General features: G+C 49.8%; 1 protein-coding gene across 4 annotated transcripts in view; it reads left to right on the top strand.

Annotated features, from left to right (window-relative positions):
- NSMF (NMDA receptor synaptonuclear signaling and neuronal migration factor) overlaps window positions 1-25,827 on the top strand; it is a 44,952-nt gene that overhangs the window by 8,251 nt on the left and 10,874 nt on the right. Inside the window, exons 2-8 of one of the 4 annotated variants that reach the window (XM_054284066.1) lie at window positions 279-340; window positions 11,949-12,425; window positions 17,398-17,473; window positions 19,193-19,198; window positions 19,880-19,948; window positions 23,779-23,831; window positions 25,714-25,803. In XM_054284066.1, coding sequence (XP_054140041.1) covers window positions 279-340; window positions 11,949-12,425; window positions 17,398-17,473; window positions 19,193-19,198; window positions 19,880-19,948; window positions 23,779-23,831; window positions 25,714-25,803 — 833 coding nt within the window. The remainder of the gene's footprint in view (window positions 1-278; window positions 341-11,948; window positions 12,426-17,397; window positions 17,474-19,192; window positions 19,199-19,879; window positions 19,949-23,778; window positions 23,832-25,713; window positions 25,804-25,827) is intronic. The other 3 variants (XM_054284067.1, XM_054284064.1, XM_054284065.1) reach the window with 3 other exon arrangements.

Here is a 25,827-nt window from a genome sequence, read left to right as displayed (position 1 = left end):
AAGCCTAAACTAGTCCTGGATTTCTAGTCCAGCCCTGTTTCCCAGTTTGGCCTGGGAAACGCTGATGTTCCACCAGAGCCACTGGAATCCTGGTGTGTAATGAGGAAACCTCTCTGCTCTGGCAGTGAATTTCCATGGATGCCACCTGAGGCTGGGGGATGGCAGCTGCAGGGGCACAGCAGTGTGTTGGTATTGAACTGTTCCTTCTTTCCTTGGCCTTTAAGCATCTCAAATCTCTCTCTTTCTCTCCCTGGCTGCCTCCTGATGCTGGGACACAGAGCGGCGAGGGCTTTTGGAGAATACCTCTCACAAAACCATCCTGAAGGCAGGAATGGCTCAGGTAAGAGAACTGATGTGCCTTGGTTATGCCCATGTGTGCCTGCACCTATGGTTAATTGCCTTAGAATGAAAATACATTTATTTATCTGTTATGAACAGTGAGATCTGAGCAGAGAGGCAGGAGGAGCTGCCCCCAAGGAGAAAAGGCAGTTTGGTGACCCAAGGCTTGGGTGGGCTGTGGGGATGAGTTCATTTAGGGGACAAGTGCCCTGTCATAAATTCAGCCCTGCAGCTTAGGAGAAGTTGCAGCTGGGAAATGACTGCACTGCACAAGGCTTCTGCACTGTTTTGTGACTCCTAGGTTTTGCTTTAACTGGGGTATAAAAAGCAGGTGAGTTATATTCTGTTCACTGGTGTAAATCCTTGCTGGCAAAGGTGACATCTGGATTTATTCCAGGGGTTTGCTTCAACAAGGGTTAAACTGAGATTTGCCTAGATGAGGGCACTGCATGTGCTAGCTAATGTGTCAGTATTTTCCATGCAGATATTATCCCCATCAGCTTATCATGAGTTCTGCTTGATGGGCAGGAAAGTGCAGGATAAACTCACCAGACTTCTAACAGGGCTGTGTCTTCTCTGTGATGAAAGAAAATATTATGCAGGCAGTTGCAAAACCTACAGAAAATCCTGTGTAATCCACAGAAAGTCTGTGTGAAAAAGCCACAAACTGTTTAGTGCTGTTGAGCTGCTGTGCAGGGGATAAAGTTATTAAATAGAATGTAATGTGGAGTGATGTTATCATTTTAGGTAAGCTGTGTGTGTTTAAGCCTGTACAGGAGATGCCTCTTGCTCTAGGAGCAGTCACACAGTCTTTGCAGCCAGCTGAGTCCTTTCCTTTTCTCTGGGATCTCTTCTAATGACCTTCAAGTTGTCCTTGGCTGAATTGTGCTCATGTTGTGAATGGAAAGGCTCTAAGACAATGTACCGAGGTTTTCTTGGGTTCTTTTCACAAAGAACTCCAGGGACTCTTTACTTACAATATTTGGTCTAAGAACAGCATGTGGGGGTAGAAAGGGAAGGGGAGAGAAAGGCTGGGGTTTGGTGCAAACCTTTTTTTTTTTGTTGTTCCTTCCATCGTGGGCATTTCTGCAGCTGCTCCTGTCACCTGGAGTCTCTGCCAGTCCTTTTTGCAGCCCCCCACCCCAGTTTCCAACAGGAAGAAGTGTTGGCTCCTGCTTGTTTTGTAGTGCCCTTGTAGTACCTGTGGGGTCATGTTGGGGCCAGGCAGAGAATCTCTGCTGGAGACAAGAGGAAATTGCAGATGTGTTCAGGTGCCTGAGGCCTGGGAGTGGGAGCCTCTCTGATGTGCATTTAAAAGCTGCTGTTTAACTCATCCTTGGGGTGCTCCTGGTTCCTCTGACTGCGGGTTAGGAGAGCATGGAAATGGAGCTGATGTGACTCCTGGTTTATGTGTCACAGCCAGGCTCCCCAGAGCAGCATTTCAGCCCTGTCTCTGCTTGTGACATTCACGAGCTCTCCAGGGAAGCCTTTTCACCCACTGTTCCTTGGTGTATCAGCCTTGAGATTGCTTTTGAATCCAGGAGAATTTAGTTGCCACAGGCAAGAATGAAGCAGTGAGAAACACATTTGGAAATACCACAATACTTCTGGGATCCTTAAGTATTCACTTGGAAAGGAATAAAATTCCCTAGAAATTACTCTGAATTCTGAGGGAGAGGGGAGGGAAAAAAAAGAATCGTCATTTTTAAGTCATCTTCTGAAATTCTGCAATGTATAACTTAACACAGTCTGTAACACTTCTTTATAAATAACCCCAGTAGGAAGGTTGCTATCCAATAAAAAACACTGCAAGTAGAAAATTTGGCTCCTTTTAGTTCATCCCAGCAGCCTGATCACAGGGAAGTCACATCTTTCCTTCCTGCAGAAGTTCCACCTCAGGATCACTTGTTCAAGTTCTGGAGGCTTCACCTTTGGCTGGGCAGGTGCTGGAGCTGCCACCCAGTGACTCCAGGGAAGCAAAGGAGGAGCTCTGCTCCAGAAGTTGAAGGTGTAGCACAGATCCAGAGGGACCTGAATGAGCTCCAGCTCCTCAGAGAGCAGGCAGAGGCAATGTGAGCAGGGAGAAGCTGTGCAAAGCCCAGCCTTGTGCAGCCCAGCAAAGCCCTGTGATGCTGTGGTGTTGAATTCCCCCTTGCATGTGTTGGTGCCTTACATCCTGAAAGCTCAGTGCTCCAAAGAATCAAGTCCTCAGTGCCTGGGTGTGTCTGTCAGCTCTGAGCTGTCACCTGAGTGTTGTACCTGGTGGGACAGGCCTGTTTCTGCTGCCATAACTCCAGCTGTGCACCCAGGTGCTGCCTGCACTGCCAGCACACTGAGCTGGGTTGAAGGCTCTGGCCTAAATATGACTGGAAGGAGGCAAGCCTGGGTTCAGTCCAGAAAAAATGGTTTAAGAAATGTTTAAAGTGACTGATGAATGCAGTGAGGGAAAAGAGGTGGATTTTGAGGAGCAGGAAGGTGGCAGAGCCAGCAGTGGGACAATGAGGGCATAAATGGAGGAGGGAAGGACAGGATCCTCCTTTTCTGGACCCAAGACCTAGAACCCTTCTCTCCCCCTGTACAGGGCAGTTCTCATGCAGAAAATGAGGTGGATGTGAATCTTTGGGATGTCAGTTCTTTGCTGCTTTATCTGCTGGTCCATCTCCTCAGCAGAGGGGTGAAGCTCTGACACCCCAGGAGATCCATGGAGATGCCAAGTGTGCAGACACTGCCCCAACTTGCTCCACTTCTGCTGCACTTTCTTCTCTGAGGATTGTCCATTTCAGTTTGTCCTTTTTTATCTTTTTAGTCCCTTGACTCCAAGGAGAGGAAAAGATATAATGGCATTTGCATCCCTCATAACTTCACATTCCACAGCTGATCAAAGAGCTGCTCCTTCAGTCGTAACTTCTGTTTGTGGTGGCTCCTCTGGAGAGCTTGTGTGTGTTTGTGGCAGAATGTCTTGGAGAAACTGGGGAGTGGTAATGAAGAGCTGCAGAGGGGTTGTAGATCAGCAGGACAGCCCAGCTGCCTTGTCCAGGGCTGAGTTATGTGCAGGGCTGTGTTTGCCTTCTGTTTTCAGTGAAAGTGCAGTGTGCATGCTCTGCCTGCTTTGCTGGGGCAGGGTGTGGAGCTGCACAGCTGCACGCGGTGCAGAGGCTTGCAGGTGTTGCAGGGTGTAGCTGGGAGAAGAAAGGTGAGGGGGAGCCTTTGTTGGTTACAGCTTCTGATTCTTGCTGCTGTGAGACCCAAGCACTCATGGCTCAGAAATGTTGTGTGACTCTTCCTATACAACTCTCCTGTGTCTTATTCTGGAAGAGATTTTTTCCAGGTGACTGCAGAGGTGCATTTACCTCTCCTCTTTCTCAGAGGTTTTGTCAGGGATGATGACCACACAGAATTTTCTTCCCTTTGTTTCCTTCTTGAAGCAGGGCAGTTTCCTGCTGGTGGGGTATGAATGCAGAGGATGGAGGGCTTGTCCCTTTGGGATCACTCAGATTTTTTCTCCCCTGATCTTTAAAATATTTTCAGGAATTAGAAAGAAAGGGAGGGTTGGACTCTGCTGCAGGTGACAGGATATGGATGTGCTGAGGGAGCTGCTGCCAGGGTGCTGATGCATCTCCTGCTCTCTTCCTGCCTCTGTTAATTGCTGGATTATTTATGCAGGCTGGAGGTCTGGGAGGGTTCCCATGAAGAGCACTCTGCCTTGTTCAGCATTCATTCTGCCTCCAAGGCTGTGGCCAGAGTCTTTGCTGACTGTTGGAGCTTTCTGGTGCCTTTTAATGTGGAAGTGGGTGTCTCATGGGACAGACTTAGAAGAAAGATACAGAAGGGGATTAAAATGTGAAAGGGAAGTGTAAAAAGGCTGCAGAGAATAAAGCATGGAATAAGTAATCACTCAGTCTTACAGAGCTCATGGAACTTTGGACATTCTCCAGCTTGGGTGTCAGAGGCCCCACACTGAGATAATGCACATTAGATTTTATCTCCATGTTCTGGACCTGTGAGAAGAAAAGGTCCCAGGGCATGGGGCAGTGACATTGAGGAGGACAGCAAGCAGAGCCTTTGAGAAATTCCCCAGACAGCAGGGATCCATCCTGGTGTGAGCTGGGATTCAGACACAAGGATCGGGAGGAGCTGTGGGAGGTTTTTCTTGTTACTGTTTTAATCTTGTAACTGTTTTAATCTGTTTTGCTCAGTGGGGTTATTGGGAGGGCAGCTGCTGCTGCTGGAGTGGGGGGCTGTAGGATGCAGCATGGTCTGCCTGCTGGACCAGCTGCTCTGGGCAAGCTGTGTGGGAAAGGCTTTGGAAGTGAGAGAGGGAGAGATCCAATATAAAGTGTCCTTGGTGCTGCAGGGGTGATGGGCCTTGGGCAGGAGCTGTGAGCCAAATTCTCCATGGCTCCTGCTAAACCAGCATGGCTACTGGTTTGCAACAGGACAAACCAAAGGAGGCAGTTAGCTGAAACTGGAAAAGCTGCTTTTTAAGCTCAAAAAAAGTAATCTTTGTGTCTTTCCTTTGTTTTTTGCATGATTTTTCAGCTATCAGTTGAGTGTGTAAGGAGAAGAGGGCCCTGTGATCTTCCCCAAGCCAAGTGGCAGTGGGGAGGGATGGCAGGAGCAAAACCATGTTTGTGCCTGTGCTGGGTGTGGAGCCACCACTGGATCAGTCACTTGTGTTTGGAGCCTGGGCTTTGGCTGTGAGTGTGTGTGCAGGGAGCAGCCAGGCACAGAGGAGCTTCCTGATGCTGCCAGAAACTGGCAGGGAGTTAGAGAGACCCCAGGTGAGGCTTCATAGCTGCTTCAGGCTGAGTAACCTGTGAGCTGAGCTTCCTGTGCCACCAGCAGGTAAGGCTGCAGCTGTGCAGTGCTCTGAGAGGGACATTCCATCTCCTGGGTTTACACTGAGGAGCTGCCAGCCCAGCCTGGTTCAGAGCAAGCACCAGGCTGGCCTTTTTCTCTAGAGATGTTTGTCCTGTCCCCAGGACAGACCCAGCAGTGCAGCTGGCCCTGCTCTCAGTCCATCCGTGTGCTGATGAGGTGGTGGTGCCTTTTTGGGAAAAGCTGTGCTCTGGAGGGAGCTGTAGGATGGAGGACAGAGCAGAGATGTGAAATCCCATCTCTGAGGGCTTCAGGCCTCTTCTAGCATCAGCCAGTGCAAGGATGGTGTGGGTGTCTGTGGAAGTTGCTGTGGAATGTGTTGTTGGCTTGCAGAGGGAACAAAGACGTAGGTCAGGGTGTTACCATGGAGATGCTGGGCCCGTGATGGAGCTGCCACTTGCTCCTTTGGGTCGTGTCTCACAGTAGCAATTTCATCTGTTCACATAAATGTTACAGGCCAGACTAAAAGGTTACTCACCTATGAGATGTCAGGTCAATGCTATCTTGAGTTTGTTTGTTTTTGAAGCCCATTTGAGCAGGGGAGGCTAATTGGAACTATTTTGTCATAGTTCAGTGACCTTCTGGTTTCTCAGAGCAGCTCCCTTCCAGAAGCAGCCTTTGCCTGTTCCCTGTGCAGGTCCTTGTACACAGCTCAAGAAACACAAGGAGCTGCTGGGGAGGCTCCAAAGGTGCTGAGGGGTCTGGGGCATCTCTCATGTGAGGACAGACTGCAGGAGCTGGGTGTGGTTAGTCTGGAGCAGGGTGGTCTCAGAGGGATCTGATGAGAGCACATAAACATCCCCAAGGGGTGTCAGAGGATGGTGCCAGACTCTGTTCAGTGGTGCCAGTGACAGGACAGGGAGCAGTGGCCATAAACTAAAACACAAGAAGTTCCACCCCAACCTGAGGAAGGGAAAAGAGCTCTGGATCAGGTGCCCAGGGAGGGTGTGGAGTCTCCCTCTCTGGAGACATTCCAAACCCACCTGGACATGTCCCTGTGTCACCTGTTCCAGGTGGCCCTGCCTTGGCAGGGGCTTGGACTGGGTGGTCTCCAGAGATCCCTTCCAACCCCAGCTATTCTGTGATTCCATCTACTCATTGGCTTTGAAGCTGCTGCATGGCTGAAACGCCACTGTGACTCTTTTTTTATTGTTGTGTTTTGATATCCCTGCCTCATGCTTCAATAACTTGAACACAATTCCCATTTTTTCCCATGACTATTCTTGATAACATTTCAGCCCTGAGCCCAGCAGGGTGGGCTGCCTGTGCCAGGGGTCACATTGCTGGTAGAACAGAGCTGGCATGGGGAGAAGCTCTGCATTACATCTCTGAGAGGGAGCAGAGGAGAGCAGGACCTGCCAGCACACCTGAGGGGCACTGACAGGCACGTGGGAGGTCTTGGAGTTGTGACTGCAAGAGAAACTTCTCAGCTGTGCCATTTGAATGGTTGTTATGGGTTTTGCAGCTCTGGCCAGTGCTCCCCTCACTGGGGGAATCAGCTGAATTCCTCCTGGTGCAAGGTAAAAACATCATTAACTTCATTCCTACTTCTGTGAGCAAGGCCCTGTACGTACACCCAAAAACTTTCTATTCATCTTCAGTGACTGTGGCAGTTCTTTGATTTAAAGTTGGAACTTACTTTTCATAAATATCAGGTCCAGAGAGTTCCAGCTGAGGAGAAACAGGGAAGAAAGAATTCTCTCTGAAATTTTTTTTGCTGAGATGACAGATGTTCTTTTAATAGGGTTTATCTGGATTCCCCTTTGCCTCTGATGCTGGAGCGGAGCCTTTAAATCTAAGGTGCTTTAATCATCAGTTTAGCTGCTAAACACAGGAATAAATTTGGAGCTTCTGTCTGTGCCTTGTGGCTATATGCTGCCTGGATTTATAAACTTCTCATCCCAGGGGGTCACAAGGCAGTCTGCAGCAGATAGGAGTTGGCTCCACAGCTGTGGATGGGCATCAGTCAGTGGGGGCTGATCCCAGCAGGTTCCCTGCTCTGGAGAAACGTGGTGGCGCTGAAAGGAAAATGTGCAAGGCCTTTCTCAGTTCCCTAAGTCAGAGTGAGTGGTCAAGCTAGGGTTACTCAATGAGAAAGGATGTATTGTAAGTATCTAACACAAATAAATGCCTGTAGGGGGACACAATATAAGTAAATAAAGGTAGTATAGAAAGTAATCTTACCCCCTAAAGAGTTGCAGCTGAGCCAGTTATTAGAGCTTGGGAACAGGCCTGATGTTAACAGGCTGCAGCTGTAGCCAGTAAGAAGAGTGTTATAAAAGAGTGGATTGGTGGCAACTGGAGTCAGTTGGCTGCTGTAAGGACAAGGAAGAGTCTGTGCCTAGAGGAGCTGCCTACTAGAAACATCAAGCAGGTATGCAACTCCAGCAATATGGAACCCTTGCAATGTAATGACAATGGAACTCCTGCACTATAATCACAACAAATGCCTAGTTATCAGGAACTACATGTACTGAGAATGTGGGTTCTTTTTTCCCCAAGACACTGCCAGTTTCCCAGCACAGATGTCACTGCTGTCAGTCTTTGGTCGTGCATGTGGCTTGTGTTGGGCTGGAAGGTGAAGAAAGAAGTGTCAGATAGGAGCAAGTGAAGCCAAAAAGACAAAAGGTTGTATATTCAAGGACATAGTGAGGGGGGTGAGAAGTGGTTTGGCCCTCAGGACTGGATGTCAAGCCCTGTTGGTCTTGGCCTAGGTGGGCAGGGAAGTGATGGAAATGCCACCTGGATATTTCTGGTACCAAGGGACACATGATCTACAGATCAAGCACGCTGGTCTTCTTCCTTTCATCTTGTTGCTCAGTTCTTCATGCACAATAAATCTATGTAGAGCAAGAATCAAGGTGAAAAGAGAACCTGAGGAAGCTGCTTTATCTGGTCCTAAGTGGCTTTGCAGCAGAGTGAGACACAGGTGTTGCTGCTGAAGGCAGCAGTGGGGGAGCAGTGTCATTCCCAGGGCAGCTCTGGCATGGTGAGGGGAGGGAGCTGTGCCAGGCTGCCCAGTCACACTGGCCAGGGCTGCCATGGCAGGTGGAGGGAGCAGCTGGGAGTGGGAGAGGTGGCAAGAGCCATGTGAAAGTGAAAACAGGGAGCAGCAGCTCGAGGCGAGGGTGTTAACAGCAGCCTGCTGCAGCTGACTCCAGAAGGCAGCCCCAGTCACTGCTGAGCTCCTGTGGGTGCCCCTTGGTTCTCCTCACCCCACATCCCTGGGGCTCAGCTCTAATCCAGCATTGATTTCTGGACCAGCTTCACTTCCTTCCTAGCAGAAGTAACCTGTTAGCCTCAAATGCCTTTGTGGCAGCAAGTGCAGTGTTTTGGCACCTGAACCCTGTTCACAGCAAGCACAGACAAGGGTAACTGGTCACATCTTGGTGTATGTGAATGCACAGACTCCTGAAATGGTGTGGATTCTGTTCTCCAGGCCAATAATTCATTATGATGGATGTTTGAATCTCTTTTCCTTCCACACTATTTTTCTGTAGATAATTCTTTATTAACAACTACTCTTGAATAAAGCTTCGTATTCCCGTGGCATATGAAGTTGCTTCTCTAGTGTGTAATTACTGAAGGTGCTAAATTGAATGAAAATGAAGAATTATCCCATTGTTTTACAAAAAGAAAGCACATTGGTGTGCTGGCAGCCCTTTGTAGTGTAGATCATGAAAACTCTTACATAAGTATAAGTGAAAACACTTTGAGGAGGGGACAAGTAAGGTAGGAAGAAAGATTTATCCTCAGATTTTCCACGCTAGATCAGGTAGGTAGTTTATGTCATATATATCTGGTCAATCCTGCCAGGATTATCAGTAAGAAATTTACTCTTACTTGAAACCAGTCATGGGCCCCTGAAATGTCTGTAAATTTTATGGAGCTGAACAGACCTCACTGCTTATAAAACAGAAATTGGAATTGGTCTCTTTGCTCTTGTGATCATCAGCATTTTCAGGCATATTATGCTTTGGGGACTTTTCCATTTAGCCCCAGATCCCAGGGCTCAGGAATTCCTGGATGTCTGAATTCCAGAGCTGTCAGTGTGTGAGTGAAGGTGACACTCCTGTGTGTTCCCTCTGAGGAGGCTGTGCATCTCCCATGCAAGTATCACTTTCAGGAGGAGCAGGGGCAGCTGTCAGCCACGATTTTGTGGTGCCTTAAGAAATCTGTAGCGTCACTGTGCCCACACAGATTAGTAAATTTGACAAGTTGAGAAGAGTACTTAGAGCTGGCCTTTGTTTTTAATTTTAAAAATGGTTTGTTTGGCACTATTAGTGAGCACAGATCTTGGCAGAGCTCAGGGAGTCTTTGGTGGTGGTTTCCCAAGACATGCCCACTCTAGAGCATGGCTAATCCTGGAGCTGGGGAGGATCTGAGCTGCTGGAGAGCAGATGCAGGGGACCTGCTGCCTCTTGAGGGGGGACACATGGTTTGAGAGACTCTGGGGCCTGTGGGCACTCTCTGCACTGTTCTCTGACACTGTACCCTGCAGGTGGGTACAGACTCTGGGGCCTGTGGGCACTCTCTGCCATGTTCTCTGACACTGTGCCCTGCAGGTGGGTATAGACTCTGGGGTCACAGCCTGTGGAACACCTTCTTCCACTGAAAATGCTCTTGTTGTCCATCAGGCTCCTCCTGGAGCTGGTGCAAATGTCCACACTGACCATGGGGCACAGTAGAGCCCTGCCAGCCTTTCACACTCTCTGGGGAGTATCTGAGGGGCACTACTCCTCACCACACCTGGACATGGATTTTTGACTTCATGTGAAAAATCATGCAGGCTCAAAAGGCTCAGCTCTTCAGGACTCCTACTGTCTCCTCCTGGCCAGCTCCAGTATCCAGAGACTGTGAGGAGACAAATGAAAGGAAACCTGACTTGTGTCAGCTTGAACAGCCCTGACAGTCACTTCTTGAGCAGAGTGGCCAGACAGTGATTTATTTCCTAGTGGTGCTGGAGGAGGTTGTATCTCAAGCAGAAAAATGAGCCAAGGGTGACACCCTGTACCAGTACTAACTCAGTTCTGGTTGCAAGCAGAGCAGGGGGAGAGGCCCTGGGCAGTGTGAGCATTTTCCAGGATGGATTTCAGATTCAAAAGCTGACTGTGTATGGCCTCAGTTTAGGAGGGCTCCTCTCAGAGGGGCACAGGAGCACTTCATGGGCAGCAGAATGTGGCAGCAGTGAAAGATCTGTGTTACACACATACACTGCCACTCTTGTCTAGAGGTCATTCTCCTCTTCCTCCTTCACTTCATGGCCATTTGCAAGGTAGCCAAGCCTTCAAATTGTGGATGAGTTCTTCTAGGTCATGGCTCAGTAGCCAAAGAAGTTATGTTCCATAAATATTTACTGAAGTAAAGGCTTGGATTTGCTTTCTGCCTCTGTTTTAAGTGCTTCTGTCTGTGCTGGACACTAATGATTTCATTTTTTGGGTAGCAGTCACATAAATAATGCCTTCCCTGCTGAGCCTTTTTGCCAGTCCCTGAGCTGCTTCCCATCTGAAGGGAAGTGTAAGAGGTAATTAACAGCCACTTGAAAAAGGATTAGCAGGTGGGTGGGAGCTACTGTTGGGTTCATGCATGGAATTGCCATGGAAATGCTGAGATTTCCTGGCACTTCATCCAGTGTGTGGGCTCCAAAGATAGTTGCACTCATGGGCCTGTCTCCCTTGGATCTTCCTACCCTGCACAGGGAGCGGCTGTGTTTTCTTCCAGGACAGCTCCAAGCTGTGGCCATCTGTGAGACCGGGGCGTGCCGCGAGCGGGGTGCTGTGCTGCAGCTGCCAGCTGAAGCCTTGCTGCATCTCTTTCATGTCAAACCACCTGGCAGAAAATCAGGAGGGGAAACAAACAAACAAACCTTGTTGGTTTGCCCCTTTGCCAGTGTTCTGAAAGAGCTTAATGCACCAAGCACTCGGAGTTTGGCACTTGGAGAAGGTTGTGCTGGTCTTGTCCCGCAGACTGTCACCAGCTCCGTAGCCCTCGTGTGGCTGAGCAGGGCTGCAGCTGGACCAGGGCTGTCTTGCATGGCAGCATTTTCAGGCTGTGCACTGAGACCTACATTTGCTACTAGAGTTGTTGGGTGGCCACACATGTGTAAAATATTGGGCCTGTCTGTGAGAAGAGGTTTATCTCTGTCGTGGTTTGTCTCTCATTTCAATGCCTGCTGTCACAGACATATTTTCATTAAAAATCCTTTCCTAGGATTTTTTTCCCTGAGAAGCTGAGAGGCCTCAAGAACAAAATGTAAACGAAGATTATCTGCTGCTGTGGAATGCAACAGGTGCATCTGTGATTGGCCCATGTTGGATGTTTACAACTAATGGCCAATCACAGCCCAGTTAGCTTGGACTCTCTGTCTGAGACACAAACATTTATTATTCATTCCTTTCTATTCTTAGCTTAGCCAGCCTTCTGAGATGAAGCTTTTCCTTCTATTCTTTTTAGTATAGTTATAATGTAATGTATATATCATAAAATAAAAAATCAAGCCTTCTGAACATGGAGTCAACATTCTCATCTCTTCCCTCATCTGACAACCCCTGTGAACACCATCACAGCCTGCCATAGAGGTTTAGAAGGTGGTGATGGGCACACATTCATCTGAAACGGTTCCTGCAGGGACCTCCTGTGTCTGTCTCCCCTACACAGCAGTAACAAAGAGCTCCTGGATTTGCCAGTGTCTGTGTGGCTTTGCTTTAAGGAAAACATGCCTTTTGTTTCAGATCACCTGCTAGCAGACTCCTACATCGGGCAGGAGGACTCCCCTGAGCTGCAGCAGGTGGCCCAGAACAAGCGCAGGCTCTCGGTCATCTCGGACGGCAAATTCGAGAGGAGCTTCACCGAGGAGCAGGCGGAGAAGCTGCCGAGCGAGGGCCCCAAGCCACGGGTGTACACCATCTCTGGGGAGAGGCCCATGCTGTCGGAGCACGAGAACGACAGCATGGAGCTGGTGGTGATGAAGGGAGCTGCCCACGAGGAGTGCCACCACGGGCACCACGCGCACGGCGCCGCCGGCTCGCACGGCGTCCGCCACTGCAAGGCCTGGCCCGGCGGCCGCCAGGGCTCCAAGGAGTGCCCCAACTGCTCCAGGCTGGCTGCCCCTTCCCAGCAGTCCATCGAGCTGGAGCAGCACCCACCTGGCGAGGCTGGGTGGCACAGGAAAAGGCTGGAGAGGATGTACAGTGTGGATCGAGTGTCTGGTAAGTGACTGCTGGGTTGTCGTTATTGTTGTAGTGAGGGTGGGTGAATAAAGTGATCTATGGACTCTAAGGTCTCAGAAGGTAAAATGCAAAGTTTATTAGAAATTGCACTTTTTTTAATAGACTGTCCTGGTTTAGGGCAAATTTGGGAGAGAATCTCCAAAGGGGCCCCTCCAGAAAGCAAACCCACATGGCCCCTTCCCCCAACCGAATTGCAAAGGATTCCTTGGAGAGAAGTGGAAAGAACCTGTTTGTTTAACAGGCACAGCACCCCCAGCACACAGAATGAACAATACCAGCTGACACCACTCTTTCACTGCTCTGAAAAAGATGACAAATTCATAAAGTCTCTCTGGGGATGGTCGCTCTGTTCTCAGTCCCTCCTGTGCTGGGGCAGCTGCTGCAGCCACAAGGTGCAAACTCTCGGTGTTCCCAGATCCCAGTCTGGAGCAGGCTCGAGTAGGTCCAAAAAAGGGAAAGGAGAAACAGTCCAGGAAGAAATTTGGACTGTTTAACTAAACTGGCTAATGAGCAGAAGCAAGAGCAAAGCAAAAAGCAAAAGCAGCACCATGCACTGCCCTGTCTCTGTGTCCCACCAGCCGTGGGGGAGCGGCTGATAAGAAACCAAAACAAAACTTTCACTCTTCAGAGCCAGTCTTGAAGGCACAGAACAGATATCCAGCATAAACAGAACACACAGATGGGATACAAGCATCATAATGTCACCCTAGGATATTGACAGTTATGATAAAGGTGGACTTGATTTGTTTTTAATTAATACTCCTCACAGCACTGGCTAATTAGGAACAGCACCCTTCTTGTAAACACTTTACAATTAACAACACATTTTACAATCAAAACACCAGCTGCAGGTTTGTTTTAATTCTTTCTCTGAGCTTTCTCAAAACTTCCCACAGGAATGTCTGGGAAAGTTTATCTGACTCTGTCCCTCTGACCAGGCTGTCAGCCACCACACTGGGGGACACAAAAGGTGACACCCATCTCATCCCAGCACAGGGGTTTTGATCTGGGGCCCTTCTGGTACTGTGGGACAGCATTCCTGGAAAGGGATTGTCAAAAGATGGGTTTGCAGTAAGCTGAGCTCAGTTGGGGGCCAGCTCATCCTAGCTCCTGGTCATCAGAGGCTGCTCTGAGTGGTTTTCCTGACTTCATGCAGCTCAGTGGGCTCCTTTTCTGTGGAGGAATAGCAGAAGAGGAAGGACTATGTCAAAACCTTGCATCCATGCTCATCCCAGAGGCAGTTCAGAGCAGGATCCTCTCTCTGCCTCTTGCTGGGCAGGGGAAATCTTTCTGAACTGCTCTGTGGGAGCCTCAAGTTATGGTATTATGCACTTTGGTGTGTTCCCAAAATTCTTGTTTGCAGGGCTGGCTGCCACTCATGTAGTGCCACCTCATGGGCTTCCTACAAATATTGGCAAATAACATAGTGTTGGACTTTTTCCCTCCTTTCTTCTTTGCTTAATGCTCTCTCAATTACAAGAGTGCTTGTAATTATTCCATTCCATTAAAAAAAAAAAGTCTTTAAAAAATGAACCATTAATCAAGTATATGTCACAGTCTGCATGTTTTGAATTATAAACTGGACTGGATGTGCAGTCCATCTTTGCCTGTATGTGGCTGGCAAAGAGTCTGGCCCAATTTGTCTGAGTTTTTCCGTAAACACACATCAAGGCACTTAGAGCAGAGAGTCTGGCCAGGAAAGGTCAGGGGTTTCTCCTTGAAAAGAAACTGTGTAAGGACTGTGCAGATCAAACTGTCCAGCTTCCCTGGGTTCAGAGTTTTCTGATAAATACTGCAGTGATGTTTACCACAGGTATAATCACCAAAGGTTTGGGTCCTGGACCACCTGGAGGGTAGTGGTGTCCCTCCAGTCTTACCATGCCTAGATACCTGAAATTATGTGGCTACATTAATATATGGTTTAAACTGAAGAATAGCAATGAAAATAGCTGATTGTGAAAGGTGTGGAAAAGCCCCTGAAATCCTGTGCATGATTTTTAGGCATTGTTCCTCTGTTCTCTGGGACTTTTTGGGATTCACAGCAGACACTGCATGTGCCCCATGTGAGCTCCTGTGAATAAAATGAGCTTTATCCCAGCCAAACTAGCACACCTGGACAAATCAGAATTGCACTGTGGGACTGAAGGGATTACTTGATACAGAAGCAAGGGAAATCTCCACAGCATTAATGGAGGGGTTTAGCTCCTCATAGCTGGAGCTGTGTTTGCTGGGAAAGCTGTGCTGGTGATTCCTGCAGGGAGATGCTGTTACTGGGCCTTGGAATTCAGTGTTTGTTTTCGGCCAGGCAGCCATTGTCACTGGGGGCAGTCATCAGTGTGGGGTGGAGATTGGTCTGTCTGAAAATGTGTCAGAGTAGTCACTTAAATGGGAGCAAAGTGGCCAGTGCAGGAGCTGTGGATGCCCCCATGGGCATTCCATGTTTCAGCAGCTCCCCTGGGTGCTCACCTCAAGCCTCTGGATCCTGACATGTGTGGCTGCACAGGCAGGGCTGTGTCCCCCAGCCCAATTTCCATCCCAGCACGGGCACCATGGAGGGAGAGTTCCCTGAGCTTGGTCTTATTTGCACTCTCTATTGAAGTGCTGCCACTCAGAGATAATCCCAGAATTGAACAGCACAAGTGCCACAGCTTGCAGGAATTCCCTGGCATGTCCTTCCTGCCTGGCTAGCAAGGAAAGGGAGCAGAGAGCAGTGGAGGCAGGAGAGGCTGATTTCCCCAGGGCTCACCTGACAGTGCTGCTGCTGTTTGCATCCACATGACAAGTGGCTGCTGCAAACCAGCCCTTGTGGCAGCCAGGCCCCATTGGCATCACTGAATGTGGGTTTTGATGGTGAGTTTGTGATGCCTGACACCATTCCAGGGGAGCACAGGCTGTCATCTCCTCGCTGCTCCCAGGAGCAGACACATCCCCTATGGACAGAGGTGCTGGGATTTGGGTGCAGTGGAAAGCAGCTGGAGATGCTGGATGTGGTGGTGTCCCTCCAGTCTTACCAGGCCCCAGCTCCTCCACAGTTTCCTCACAGTTGATGGTGAAAGGAAAGGAGACCAAGCTGCTCTGCCTGGCCAGAAAGGATGTGCTGCCTGCTCCTGGCAGCAGCAGCCATGCCCATGATCTGAATTTTAATGTGGTGAATGAGCTCTGGAGCTGAGTTGTGCTGCCCAGTCCTCACCTGTGAGCTCCTCTGCTGATGTCCTACCCTCTGAAGGGCCCCAAATCCTTTATTCCTCATTGAGTGCCCCTCATTAGGGGTATTTTCCTAAGTGAACTTGAGTCTATGAGAAAAGGAGAGAAAACTCCCAGTGATAGGGCAGGCAAAGCCTCCTCAGGATATATTAGCTGTTGTTCATAAGCTCTGCTTTGAACCAAACCCTGTGGCTTAAGAACTGTAAAACATATGAGGAGCCTGTCAGTCCTTTGAGATGAGCAGTCCCTGAGAAGCCAATACAGAATTGTTGGCTAAAAAGGAATTTGTACAACTTCTCCTTCGCCATTTCTGTGGGTTGGAGGTTTCAAACAAGTAACTCATTTACAGTCTGAGTTGTTCTGCTTTGCTTCTGTCTCTGTGTTTTGGAGGAGAGCAGAGTTTGGGACTGCAGCAGGAGGCTTTAGCACACTGGAATGCAGTTTCATTTAACATCTATATTTCCTTGGAGTGCCTTTAAACAAGACTTGACGTAAACTGTGAGCTGAGGAGTGTCTGCTACAGCTTTCTATAGATTTCTTGGAAGCTGCACTTCAAAGGAAGGCTCCCCAGCTGCAGTTAGCATTTTTTGCATCTGTAATTGCAGCCACTTTCTGTACTTTCAGGGAGTAATCTGTAGGATATGATGATCTGAGCAAAACATTTGCTAAGATAGCTGGTCTGTAGTGATTATGCCTGCAGTGGGCATGTGGAGTTTGACTGGGCTTGGGCCAAAGTGATTTAAAATATACCTTGACAATGCCAGAATATTAAATATTATCACATCTGAAGACTTGAATGACTGAGGCAAGACACAATCAGCAACATGGGGCAAGGCATTAGGGAAGGGAGTCACAAATTGGGTGTGAAACAGGATGAAAAATCAGATAGCCCCAGCCCCAGGAATGCAGTCCACTGAGCTCTCACAAGTGTTGTGGCAGTGGGTTTCAGTACCCCTCTGATTCCCTGCCTGCCTGACTCCAGCCTGAGAGTTCTCAGCAGCAGCTGCTGCTTGGGCAGGTTCCTCCTCCTGGTCACCACACGCATAATTGGTGACTTATTTTGCTTTTAGTGAAGGTGATGCAGTGTTCTGATGCCCTGGAAATAGGGAAAAAACACCCCACAATTGGTTTGGGCAGGGCACTTTACAAAGAGAAGTGACTAAATCAGCTCAGTTACCTGCAGGTTGTGGAGCTGATGGTGCTTTGACTTCCAAACCAGGGGAGCTCCTGAAGGCCAAGTCACCAGGAGCAGGTGTGAGAGGGGTTTATTGAAACTTCAATGGCAGAAAAAGAGAGGATATTTCAGGCTTACTGTTCTCAGTGGAAGGTAAATGCTTTTCATCACTAGGCTGTAGCAGAAAGAACTGGAGGAATGGGACAGTTTAAATCAATTATAGAAGGGAAAAGGCAGAGACAGGAAAATGCTTTAAATGAAAAACGTTTCATTTCCTTGGGTTTTTTTCCTAGTTCAAATGTCAGTTCTGTAATTCCTGGATTATTCTAATCTCCAATGTTTAAGATGGAGCTTTTATTCTTCACTTAGTAGCCTGATAGACAGGCTTAGCAGGAATTTACAGAACACTCAGAGGCAGTGTGCAATTGCATGAGGAGGATGAGACTTGAACTGTTCAGCCAGGGCAGGATGCTGAAGGAAAGCCCTGAGAGAAGGAGCCTGGGGAGGAAATGTGGCTGTCTGAGGGGTGTCTGTGCCTGCTGGGTGCTCAGGCTCTCTCTCTGTCTCTTGCAGATGATGTCCCCATACGAACCTGGTTCCCAAAGGAGAACCTCTTCAGTTTTCACACTGCTACCACAACTATGCAAGCGTAAGTGCAACCTCTGCTGTGGCTTTTGTTCTGTGTCTCAGGGTCTGGACCTGCTCAAAACTCAGAGCCTGGAGCAGGAGTTGTGTGTTTTGCATCACTGTTCAGGGATAAGAGAGAAATTTGTCTCTTGTTAATTTTCTTTCCTACTTACTATTCTTCTCTACTGCTCTCATTTGTTTGGTTTTACCTTCTTTAACTCTTTGGGTACCCTGCTCTCCTCTGTTCCCTGATTTGTCTGTGACTCTGTGCCTGGCTGCCTCTCAGAGCAAGGCTCCTGTGGGTCACCCCCTGAGGCCCTCCACCAGCTGCTGCTGCTGCACTCACTCCCCAAGGGAAGGGTGTTCCAGGCTTGCCCTGCATCCCTCACTCCCCAGAGGTGCCTTTCTCTGGGATAGGGAAGCCCTGCAGCTCTGTGTGTGTGAGAAAGTGTCAGTAAAATGCCTGCAAAGTGTGAAGGGGTGTGAGTTAGGAGGAGCCTCTCCCTCCACACTCCATGCAGGCTCCTGGGTGCTGAGTCTGGGAGGAGGCAGCTCTCAAAGGGCTTAGGAGAGTGAGGGAAGCCTCCTCCCCAGGTTTGCCAGCTTGCCAGGCAGTGCTGCCTTCCTGCTTCTGAGTATTTCCCACCTGACTGGAAAACCAAGGCAAGCAGAGAGGAAAACAAGATGCTGTTCTGCCTTCCAAGGCCCTTCCCCAGCCTTGTCACCTTTTTCCTGTGTGTTTCTTCCAATGTCTGGGACACCCTTAGCCCTCTGGCTCTGTTTCTTCTTGTTTAATCTCGTGTCCTTTTTGTACTCTTGTTTCTCTGACATTTCTTTCCTTTCTCTCCCCAAATCCTGAAAAGAGGCTGGTTATTTTCCTTGGGATAACCCAGACTGGACCAGACCTGGAAGGACTCATGCAGGGAGGGCTGGATCTGGAGTTCAGGAGTGGGGTAGCTGCATCCCCCAGAAAAAAAAACATTTAAAAGATATTGTCTGATAACAGTCAATGGTATATCACAGTTCTGATCTGACCCACAAACCATCAGCAAAATCAGCACATTTGGACACAGCCTTTGCTGTCTGAATTTCTATTTTCTGGGCAGATTTGTTGCAGGATGATGGCCCATGGCTGGGCTTGCAAGGCTTGGAGGCCATCCTGGGGTTGGTTTGGGGAATGGTGCCCTGAGGGAACCATGGAGGAGCACAACTCCCTTGGTAGATGTGGCTCCTTGGTTAACATTTCTGGGCTTCTGTGCTGCCTCTAGAAGTGACACAGAAACTCCTCCAGAAATCCACAAAGTGCTGGGGTGGCTCTCCAGGTGCCCTTGGCCTCTGTTCCAGTGTTTTCAACCCGCTGTGCTCGCTCCCTTCGTGGAGCAGCAGCATGAGCCACCTTCAGCAGTGTTTGCCACGGTGGGAGCAGCTCTCCCTGCTCCAGGAGCTCGTGGTTCTGCAGCCTGACAGGCCACACTCAGCTCTTGTACATCTGCTCATCCTCTGGGTCTGTGTGGAGCTCACTTTGCATCCAAGCCACATGTCAGCCCTGCCCCAGGGAGGATTAAGCTCAGTCAAGGAGGAGTCTCACCACTGAGAAATGTTTAATTTAAAAAGCAATTTCCTTCCACCTAACAAGATATATTCCTTCTGGAGTGAGAATTCCCTCAGAACGCTGGCTGGGGCTGAGCACTAATAAATTCCTCTTTTCTCTCTTTTTCTCTGCATCTCCTGGAATCTCTAGCATCTCGTAAGTATAATCTTATTTTTTTTTTATTTCCTTGTCTGTTGGTGTCCTAGCTAAACTCTCCTCTCCTGTCCATCATATTCACTCATGCTTCCCTGTGCTAGGGGCTCTGTCAGCTGGCTGGAAGTCAGGTGGCTACACCTGGTGGGCCTACACGGATCCCACCAAACCATCCTCATCCTCTGAGTGCAGCCCTTAGGCACTGGCACACTTGGAAGTGGAGAGGAGTCCCTCTCAATGCTGGTGTGCAGAGAGGGTGTGGCTGCAGCTCCCAGGTCCTTTCTGCAGAGCAGGGATGATGGCTGCTCCTTTGGGTTCTGATGTTTGAGGGGCACCCCAGGGATGGTGGCTGCTCCTCTGGGCCATGTTTGAGGGGCACCCCAGGGATGGTGGTTGCTCGTTTGGGCCATGTTCTGATTGAGGTGCAGCCCAAGGATGGTGGGTGCTCCTTTGGGCCATGTTCTGATGTTTGAGGTGCAGCCCAGGGATGGGGGTGCTCCCTTGGGCCATGTTTGAGGAGCAGCCCAGGTGGGTGAGGAGCTGTGTTCTGAATGCCCTGACCCACACGTGGTGCTGCCCACCCCCTGGGCAGCTCAGCCTCTGTTGTCTGCCCAGAGCTCCCCTCTGTGTGTCCCTTGTCCCCTCCAAGCTGGACCTGGTTAATGGCTTGCCGTGGTTCCCCAGGGCGTTCAGGGGCTACGCAGAGAGGAAGAGACGGAAACGAGAGAATGATTCTGCAGCTCTTATCCAGAGGTAGGGCCCGTCCCCACAGCTGTGACCTGCTGTTGCATGGGCCCTTGGGGTCACTGCTGAACCCTGGTGCCATTGACTGTGGCTGTCCCTGTCTCTGTGCTGTCCTGGGGACACTGGCAGTGCCTCTGCTGGAGCTGTGCAGGTGGACGATGCTTAGCATAGCTGATCTCCCTCTTCTTAAAGAACACTGTCAAGTTGCTTTTAGCATTCCACATGATCTGTGCCTCAGGCAGAAAAATACATACTTAAAAAATTAAAGATGCAATTTCCCCATGCCAACTTGGAATTTCGTATCATCACAGAATGGTTTGGATTGGAAGAAAGCTAAATTATGATCTAGTTCCAAGTCCCCTGCCACAGGCAGGAATTTGTTTGAGGTTAGATGAATACTGTATGTGCTGTTACTGCATGTACAAATGCACCTCAAAAATCTGAGACCTAGGCAAAACTGACATCTCTAGTGACCAGAAGTCTATTTTTAAGTCTTATTTTTTTTCAATAATACAAGGGAAGTAAAAGTGGATGGGGACTGATTCCTTGTCCAGATATTACAGAAAAGCCTGGTTTCCTTCTGCAGGCTTCCTATGGCACATCATTTACTCACAGTAGGAATCAGAACTGGTTTGGTTTTTTAAATGTGCCCAGAGTTGTGGCAGCCTACTAAAAAGGATAACACAGTATTTGTATAATTGGTTTAAAACTACCATGATCACTTCAGCACTGTTCAAAACCAAGTGGGAGAAAAACATCAGATTTTCTTAAATGAGAAATTGCCAGGCAATATTTTTTATAGCAACTTCAGAGTGGTGAGGTTGTTTTCATCAATAACAAAGAGAAATAAAAATCCAAACTAAAGACACTCTAAACAAACAGACAGTGTATCTTTAAAAAGAGAGATTTCTCAGAATTTGTTAGCCAGAGGCAGGTCTTGGTTGGGAAATGGTGTGTGAGTACAGGAGCAGCTGTGAGCCTTGGTGGGGCTGTGTGGTCAGGAGGGAGGATGGCCTCACCCCAGCCATGTCCCTGCTCCTGCTGAGCACAGTGCAGGGAGCCTGGCTGTGCCTGCCTGTCCCAGCAAGGAGGTGACAGCAGAGGAGGGCTCTGGTGCAGGGATTGCTGGCAGAGCTCAGCCCTGTCCTGCAGGGAGTGAGGAGAACCCCGCTGTGGGTTTGGTGTTTGCTGTGCAGCCCTTGGTGGTGTTTCAGGGTTCAGCCGTTCTCACACAGCCCCTTCAGTGCTGGCTGGTGTCCAGGGAGGCTGGGATGTGTGGTGTGGCCACAGGGATGCTGCCTGTGGAGTGAGGGATGCCCAGAGCTGTGCCCACTGCAGGAGCAGCCAGAGAGGGGAGTGTGAGAGGTGCTGTCAGGAGTTTGGGCAGGGAAAAGCTTCTGGGCAGAGTGGGGTGGGTGCCCCACTGCAGGCAGAGCTGCAGGGTGGAGAGGGACTGCAGTGCCTTGGAGCCCCTCTGGCTGGGATGGATGCCCTGGAGGTGCCATGGGGCCATGCAGACCGTGAGGCACACTGGAGCAGAGCACAAAAGGAAGTGGTAAGGAGATTTCATCACTGAAACTTGAGGCATTCTGGTTGTGTCATGATGGGTGAAGGGATCTTGCAAGTGATCAAGTGTCTCAGGGTTCCTGGGCAGGTTTAGGGATCCCCATTGCTGACAGAGCTGTTTGCAGCTTTTCCAGGGCCTGTCATGCTGACATGCAGGCACAGAGGAGCCTGAGGAGCCAGGCAGCTGCAAGAAGCCCTCAGAAGGATCTAGATGTTCCCAGCATGGCCACATTAGGATGCAGTCCCAGATTTGCACTTCTTTTCCAAAGGGCTGTTTTTTCTAGAAGAAAATAGATGGAGCAAAAGGCCTTTGTCCCATTCTGTGAGTGTTTAGTGCAGTGGTTAACCTTGAACAGCTGGATTCTCCTTGGAGCTGCTCTTAGCAGTTTAGGAGATGTATTTAGGTCTCTCAAGGGAGAGCCCAAGCTGTCCAGGCAGCTGGGAGCAACCTTCTTCTATGGCAAAGGCTGCTTTACCCCTCTTCCCCCAGGGTCTGAAGAAACTCCTCTGTGGAGAGGACAGCTGAGCATTTAAAAGAAAAGTGAGTTTTACTCCAAAATGCCAAAAGCCCAAAGTATGTAACAGTGGCCTTGGGCAGTTAACAGTGGTGCTGAGTGTCTGCTGTGATCTCAGGCTCACAACAGACCATAAAGATTTCCATATAACATATGTCTGAGACTTCTTTGTGTAAAGAACAGCCCTGGTTCCTTCAAAATGCTGTATTTATTTGGATTTTAATGGAATGCACTGTAAGTGATGGTGCACCCCAGAAGGCTTTGTACAAAGAGCTAGGCCAGGGATGTGCCTAAAGGAGCGCTTGTCTCATCCACAGCAGTGAATCTTCATGGACCCAAGTAGACACAAAATAAATCTTTGGGAAACATTAATCGCCCAAGTGTAGACAGAAGTTTGGCATGGAACAATGCTGCTCCCAGCTGCTGGTTTTGCTTCTTGCTGAATTTGGAGCCTGATGACAAGAAGGGCTCCCAGGCCAAGGAGGGGAAGTGCAGGAGGTGACGTGGGTGCAGTGCTCTCCATGAGGACTGTGTTTGTGTGGATCTCCTGGATAGGAGCAGATGGATCCGAGTTCCTCTGAACAACTTCTTGTCAGTGCTGGGAGTGTCTTTTGTTCCAGTCAGTTTGCTGAAGCATCTGCATGGTTGTACCATGTCCTTACTCATCCCACTAACCTGTGTGTGAGCCAGACAACCTGTCACTTACCCCTTTCACCAGCTGTGGTCTCTGTTGCCTGGTGTTTGCCCTGTGTGTTGGGGGCCACAAGGAATCCAGGAAGGCTCCCCCACTGCAGGGTGCCCAGTGCATGGGGTGAAGCCACAGTCACTAAAAAGGGTTCATGGAGAGGTGACACTGCTCTTGATGCTGCTTCTCCCCGTCTCTTCTGGTGTCCTGTTTGGTCCTGTCCTGTTCCTGCCTCATGAGTGATGAGAAACTGAGAGAATCTGGTCCCTTGCACTTGGAGGGGCTGGACAGAGTCCCTTGGCCATGGCCTCTGAGGAGTGGCCAGGACATTCTGTTTCACACAGAGCTGGCTCTGGGGTGCAGCTGCTCCCCAGGGCTTTCCCCTGCAGCTGTGTGCTCTGCTGGGGTGTAGCTGCTCCCCAGGGCTTTCCCCTGGAGCTGTGTGCTCTGCAGCCCCTCTGGACCTGCCTGTGAGGCCAGGCCAGGGCAGCACACGGGGAGAGCAGGCCCATGGGGACAAGCAGCATCACTGAACTCTGCTGTGCAAGGAGGGAGAACGTGCTTTGGTCCTCCCCAGCTGTGCCTGGAGAGCAGCAGGAGCTGCATGGTTACCAACAGCACAGGAGGGGTTTTAGGAGCTGTGTTTGGGAGTGAGCACGGCCCCCAGTGTGCAGAGCTGGGCACCCCACATTGTGCTGGAGAGAGGGGAGCAGTTACTGCACCAGGAAAAGAGGGAGCACAGCCAGCAGTGGCTGTCCTCAGCAAATACAGCACAGGTAAAGCTTAATCAGAGGAAAGGGAAAGCAGCCATGAGCAGGGGGCTGCCCTGTGGGACCCCACTTGCCCTGTACCAGCAGCCCAGGGAGCTCAGAACAGCCCCACTCAATGAACATCACCATCCCAGCACTAAACCACTGCAGGCTGGGGACCTGGTCTCCAGCTTTGGAATGCCCAGAGGGAAATATGCCATCATCCCCATTTTATTTTCTTCCTCTCTGTTTTCACAGCCCTGCTGGGCCCAGGTGTTGCTTCTTGTCTCCTTTCTCAAAGGTTGTGTTTGGCCTTTCTTGCAGGAATTTTCGGAAGCACCTCCGCATGGTGGGGAGCCGAAGGGTTAAAGCACAAAGTAAGTGAGCACTGGGAGTGTGGCTGTGAGGAGCTGGGCTCTGTGGGCTCTGTGGGCATTCTGTCACATGCAGATGTGGGTTGAAAGGACCTGGCTTTGGGCTGGAGAGAGGAATTGACCTGTTGGTGCCATTTTACCCTACAAACAAGAAGATCAGGTGGTTGTGAGTGTCCAGGACATGTGGATGCCTGCAGCAGCCTGGGGGCTGTTCCCAAGGACCCTCTGCTGTGGCTGTGGGACATCTCAGGTGCAAGGCATGGAAGGAAAGCTGCAGCATCCTTGTCCCCTGTGTGGATTTTGGTGATCACTGGGGTGGAGACCAGTGAGGAGAACTGGGGCTGGGAGTTCAGAGCTGCCTGGCCTCTCTCTGCAGCTGTGACCAGCTGTGGCTCCATGTGCCACACAGACTGCTGGCTGTCCCCTCCTGCCCTGTCCCACTGTCATCTCCACAGCTGGCCCTGGGGGAGAGTTACCTGGTGGGAACTGAGATGATGGTGGAAGGAAGAAAGAAGAGGATCAGAGAAGAGATTGGAGCAAGGGGCAAATCAGAGAATGTTATGCCTCACTGGGGAAGAAATCACCTCTTAGGCCTGCAAAATTGCAGTTCTCTTTCCCTGGTGAAAGCAATAATCCTCCAAAACTTGGTTGGGCAACTCCCTTAGTGCTGTGAAAGTGGCGTAACCTGCTCCTGGGAGCTGAGGATTGCTCCAGAAGAGAAAGCATCTTGTTCTTCCCAACCTCCCTGGCCAGGCATCATGTACAGAGTGCCCACAGCAAAACGTAGCTGAGTTCAATTTGCATTCTTTCCTTTCTCATGTGCTATGGGAAGTGATCAGCAAAGAGCTTTGCCCTTTCCAGAGTCTTCACTGGCATCTGAGTTAGCACTGCCTGACGTGGACAGGGCTTACCTCTGTGAAACTCAGGCTTGGCTCTGCCTCAGGAACTCTTGGGTCATGTTTTCTTTCTGTGCACAGTAGCTAAATGCCTGGGTTTGTCTGAAAGCTGAGGATGGAGATCACCTGAAGAACTGAAGACATCATTTGTCTCCCCAGACACCCACCCTGGCCACACTTCAGCAGGGGACAGGCTGCTCTTGTGGTGCTGATCTGCAGTGAATTCCTGTGCTGCTGTTACTCAATTCCCTGCTGCACACTCTGTCTGCCACCAGAAATAGGTATTAGTGCCCATAAGTGGCTGTTAATCCTGGCATAATGGCTCTCACATGGGCTTGCCAAGTCAGACACGGTGGTTGCCAGTTCCCAGGAATTTGCCTGCGGTGCAGCCGTCTGAGCCAAGCTTGGTTTGTGCTTGGGAAATACCAGTGCAAACAATACAGCACTCCTTGGGAGGAAAAAAAGCCATGAGTAGTGCTCACAAGAGTGCAGGCAAGCAAAGGCTGAAGGATTTCCTCTTTTGCAACAAAATGTAGAAAGCGTGAGCTTTCCAGAGACATCCCCTCCCTGCTGTTTGGTCCAGCTCTGACTGGGATGCCAGTAGAACATGAAGGGAGAACTTACTGGAGCACTACAGCTGCCTTCTGGCCATGCAGGTGTTGCAGTGCATATTTCTGTGAGGCCTTGGAATCTGAGCACTTACACTGGGACACTGGACTGGCCTTGGTTAAATTGAGGTTTGAGCTGTGTGCATTTGAGGAGAGACCATCAAGTGTTGTCCTTTTTCTGTGTTCCATGTCCCATCCTGTGCACAAGTGGGCACTTGTCTCTGCTGTGTGGAAAGGACTCACGTTTGGCAAATGGAAGGAGCAATCCAAGGGAGTCTGTGGTGTGTGGCTTTGGTGGCAATCTGCTGGATGATTTGTTTGCTGGCAGCAGCAGAGGTGCTTTGGGATCTGTTAATGTCGTGCTCTGGTTTTATCCTTTAGCATTTGCCGAACGGCGTGAGAGGAGCTTCAGCAGGTCCTGGAGTGACCCGACTCCCATCAAAGCTGATTCCTTCCATGACTCTCGAGAAAGTGAGTTCTGAGTCCTTTGAGCTT

Source organism: Melozone crissalis, unplaced genomic scaffold (genome assembly GCF_028551555.1).
Source record: "Melozone crissalis strain CALT ecotype California unplaced genomic scaffold, PUWL_Pcris_2 ptg000041l_1, whole genome shotgun sequence".
In the NCBI taxonomy this organism is placed as follows: domain Eukaryota; kingdom Metazoa; phylum Chordata; class Aves; order Passeriformes; family Passerellidae; genus Melozone; species Melozone crissalis.
This window is presented reverse-complemented; position numbering and strand designations above follow the sequence as displayed.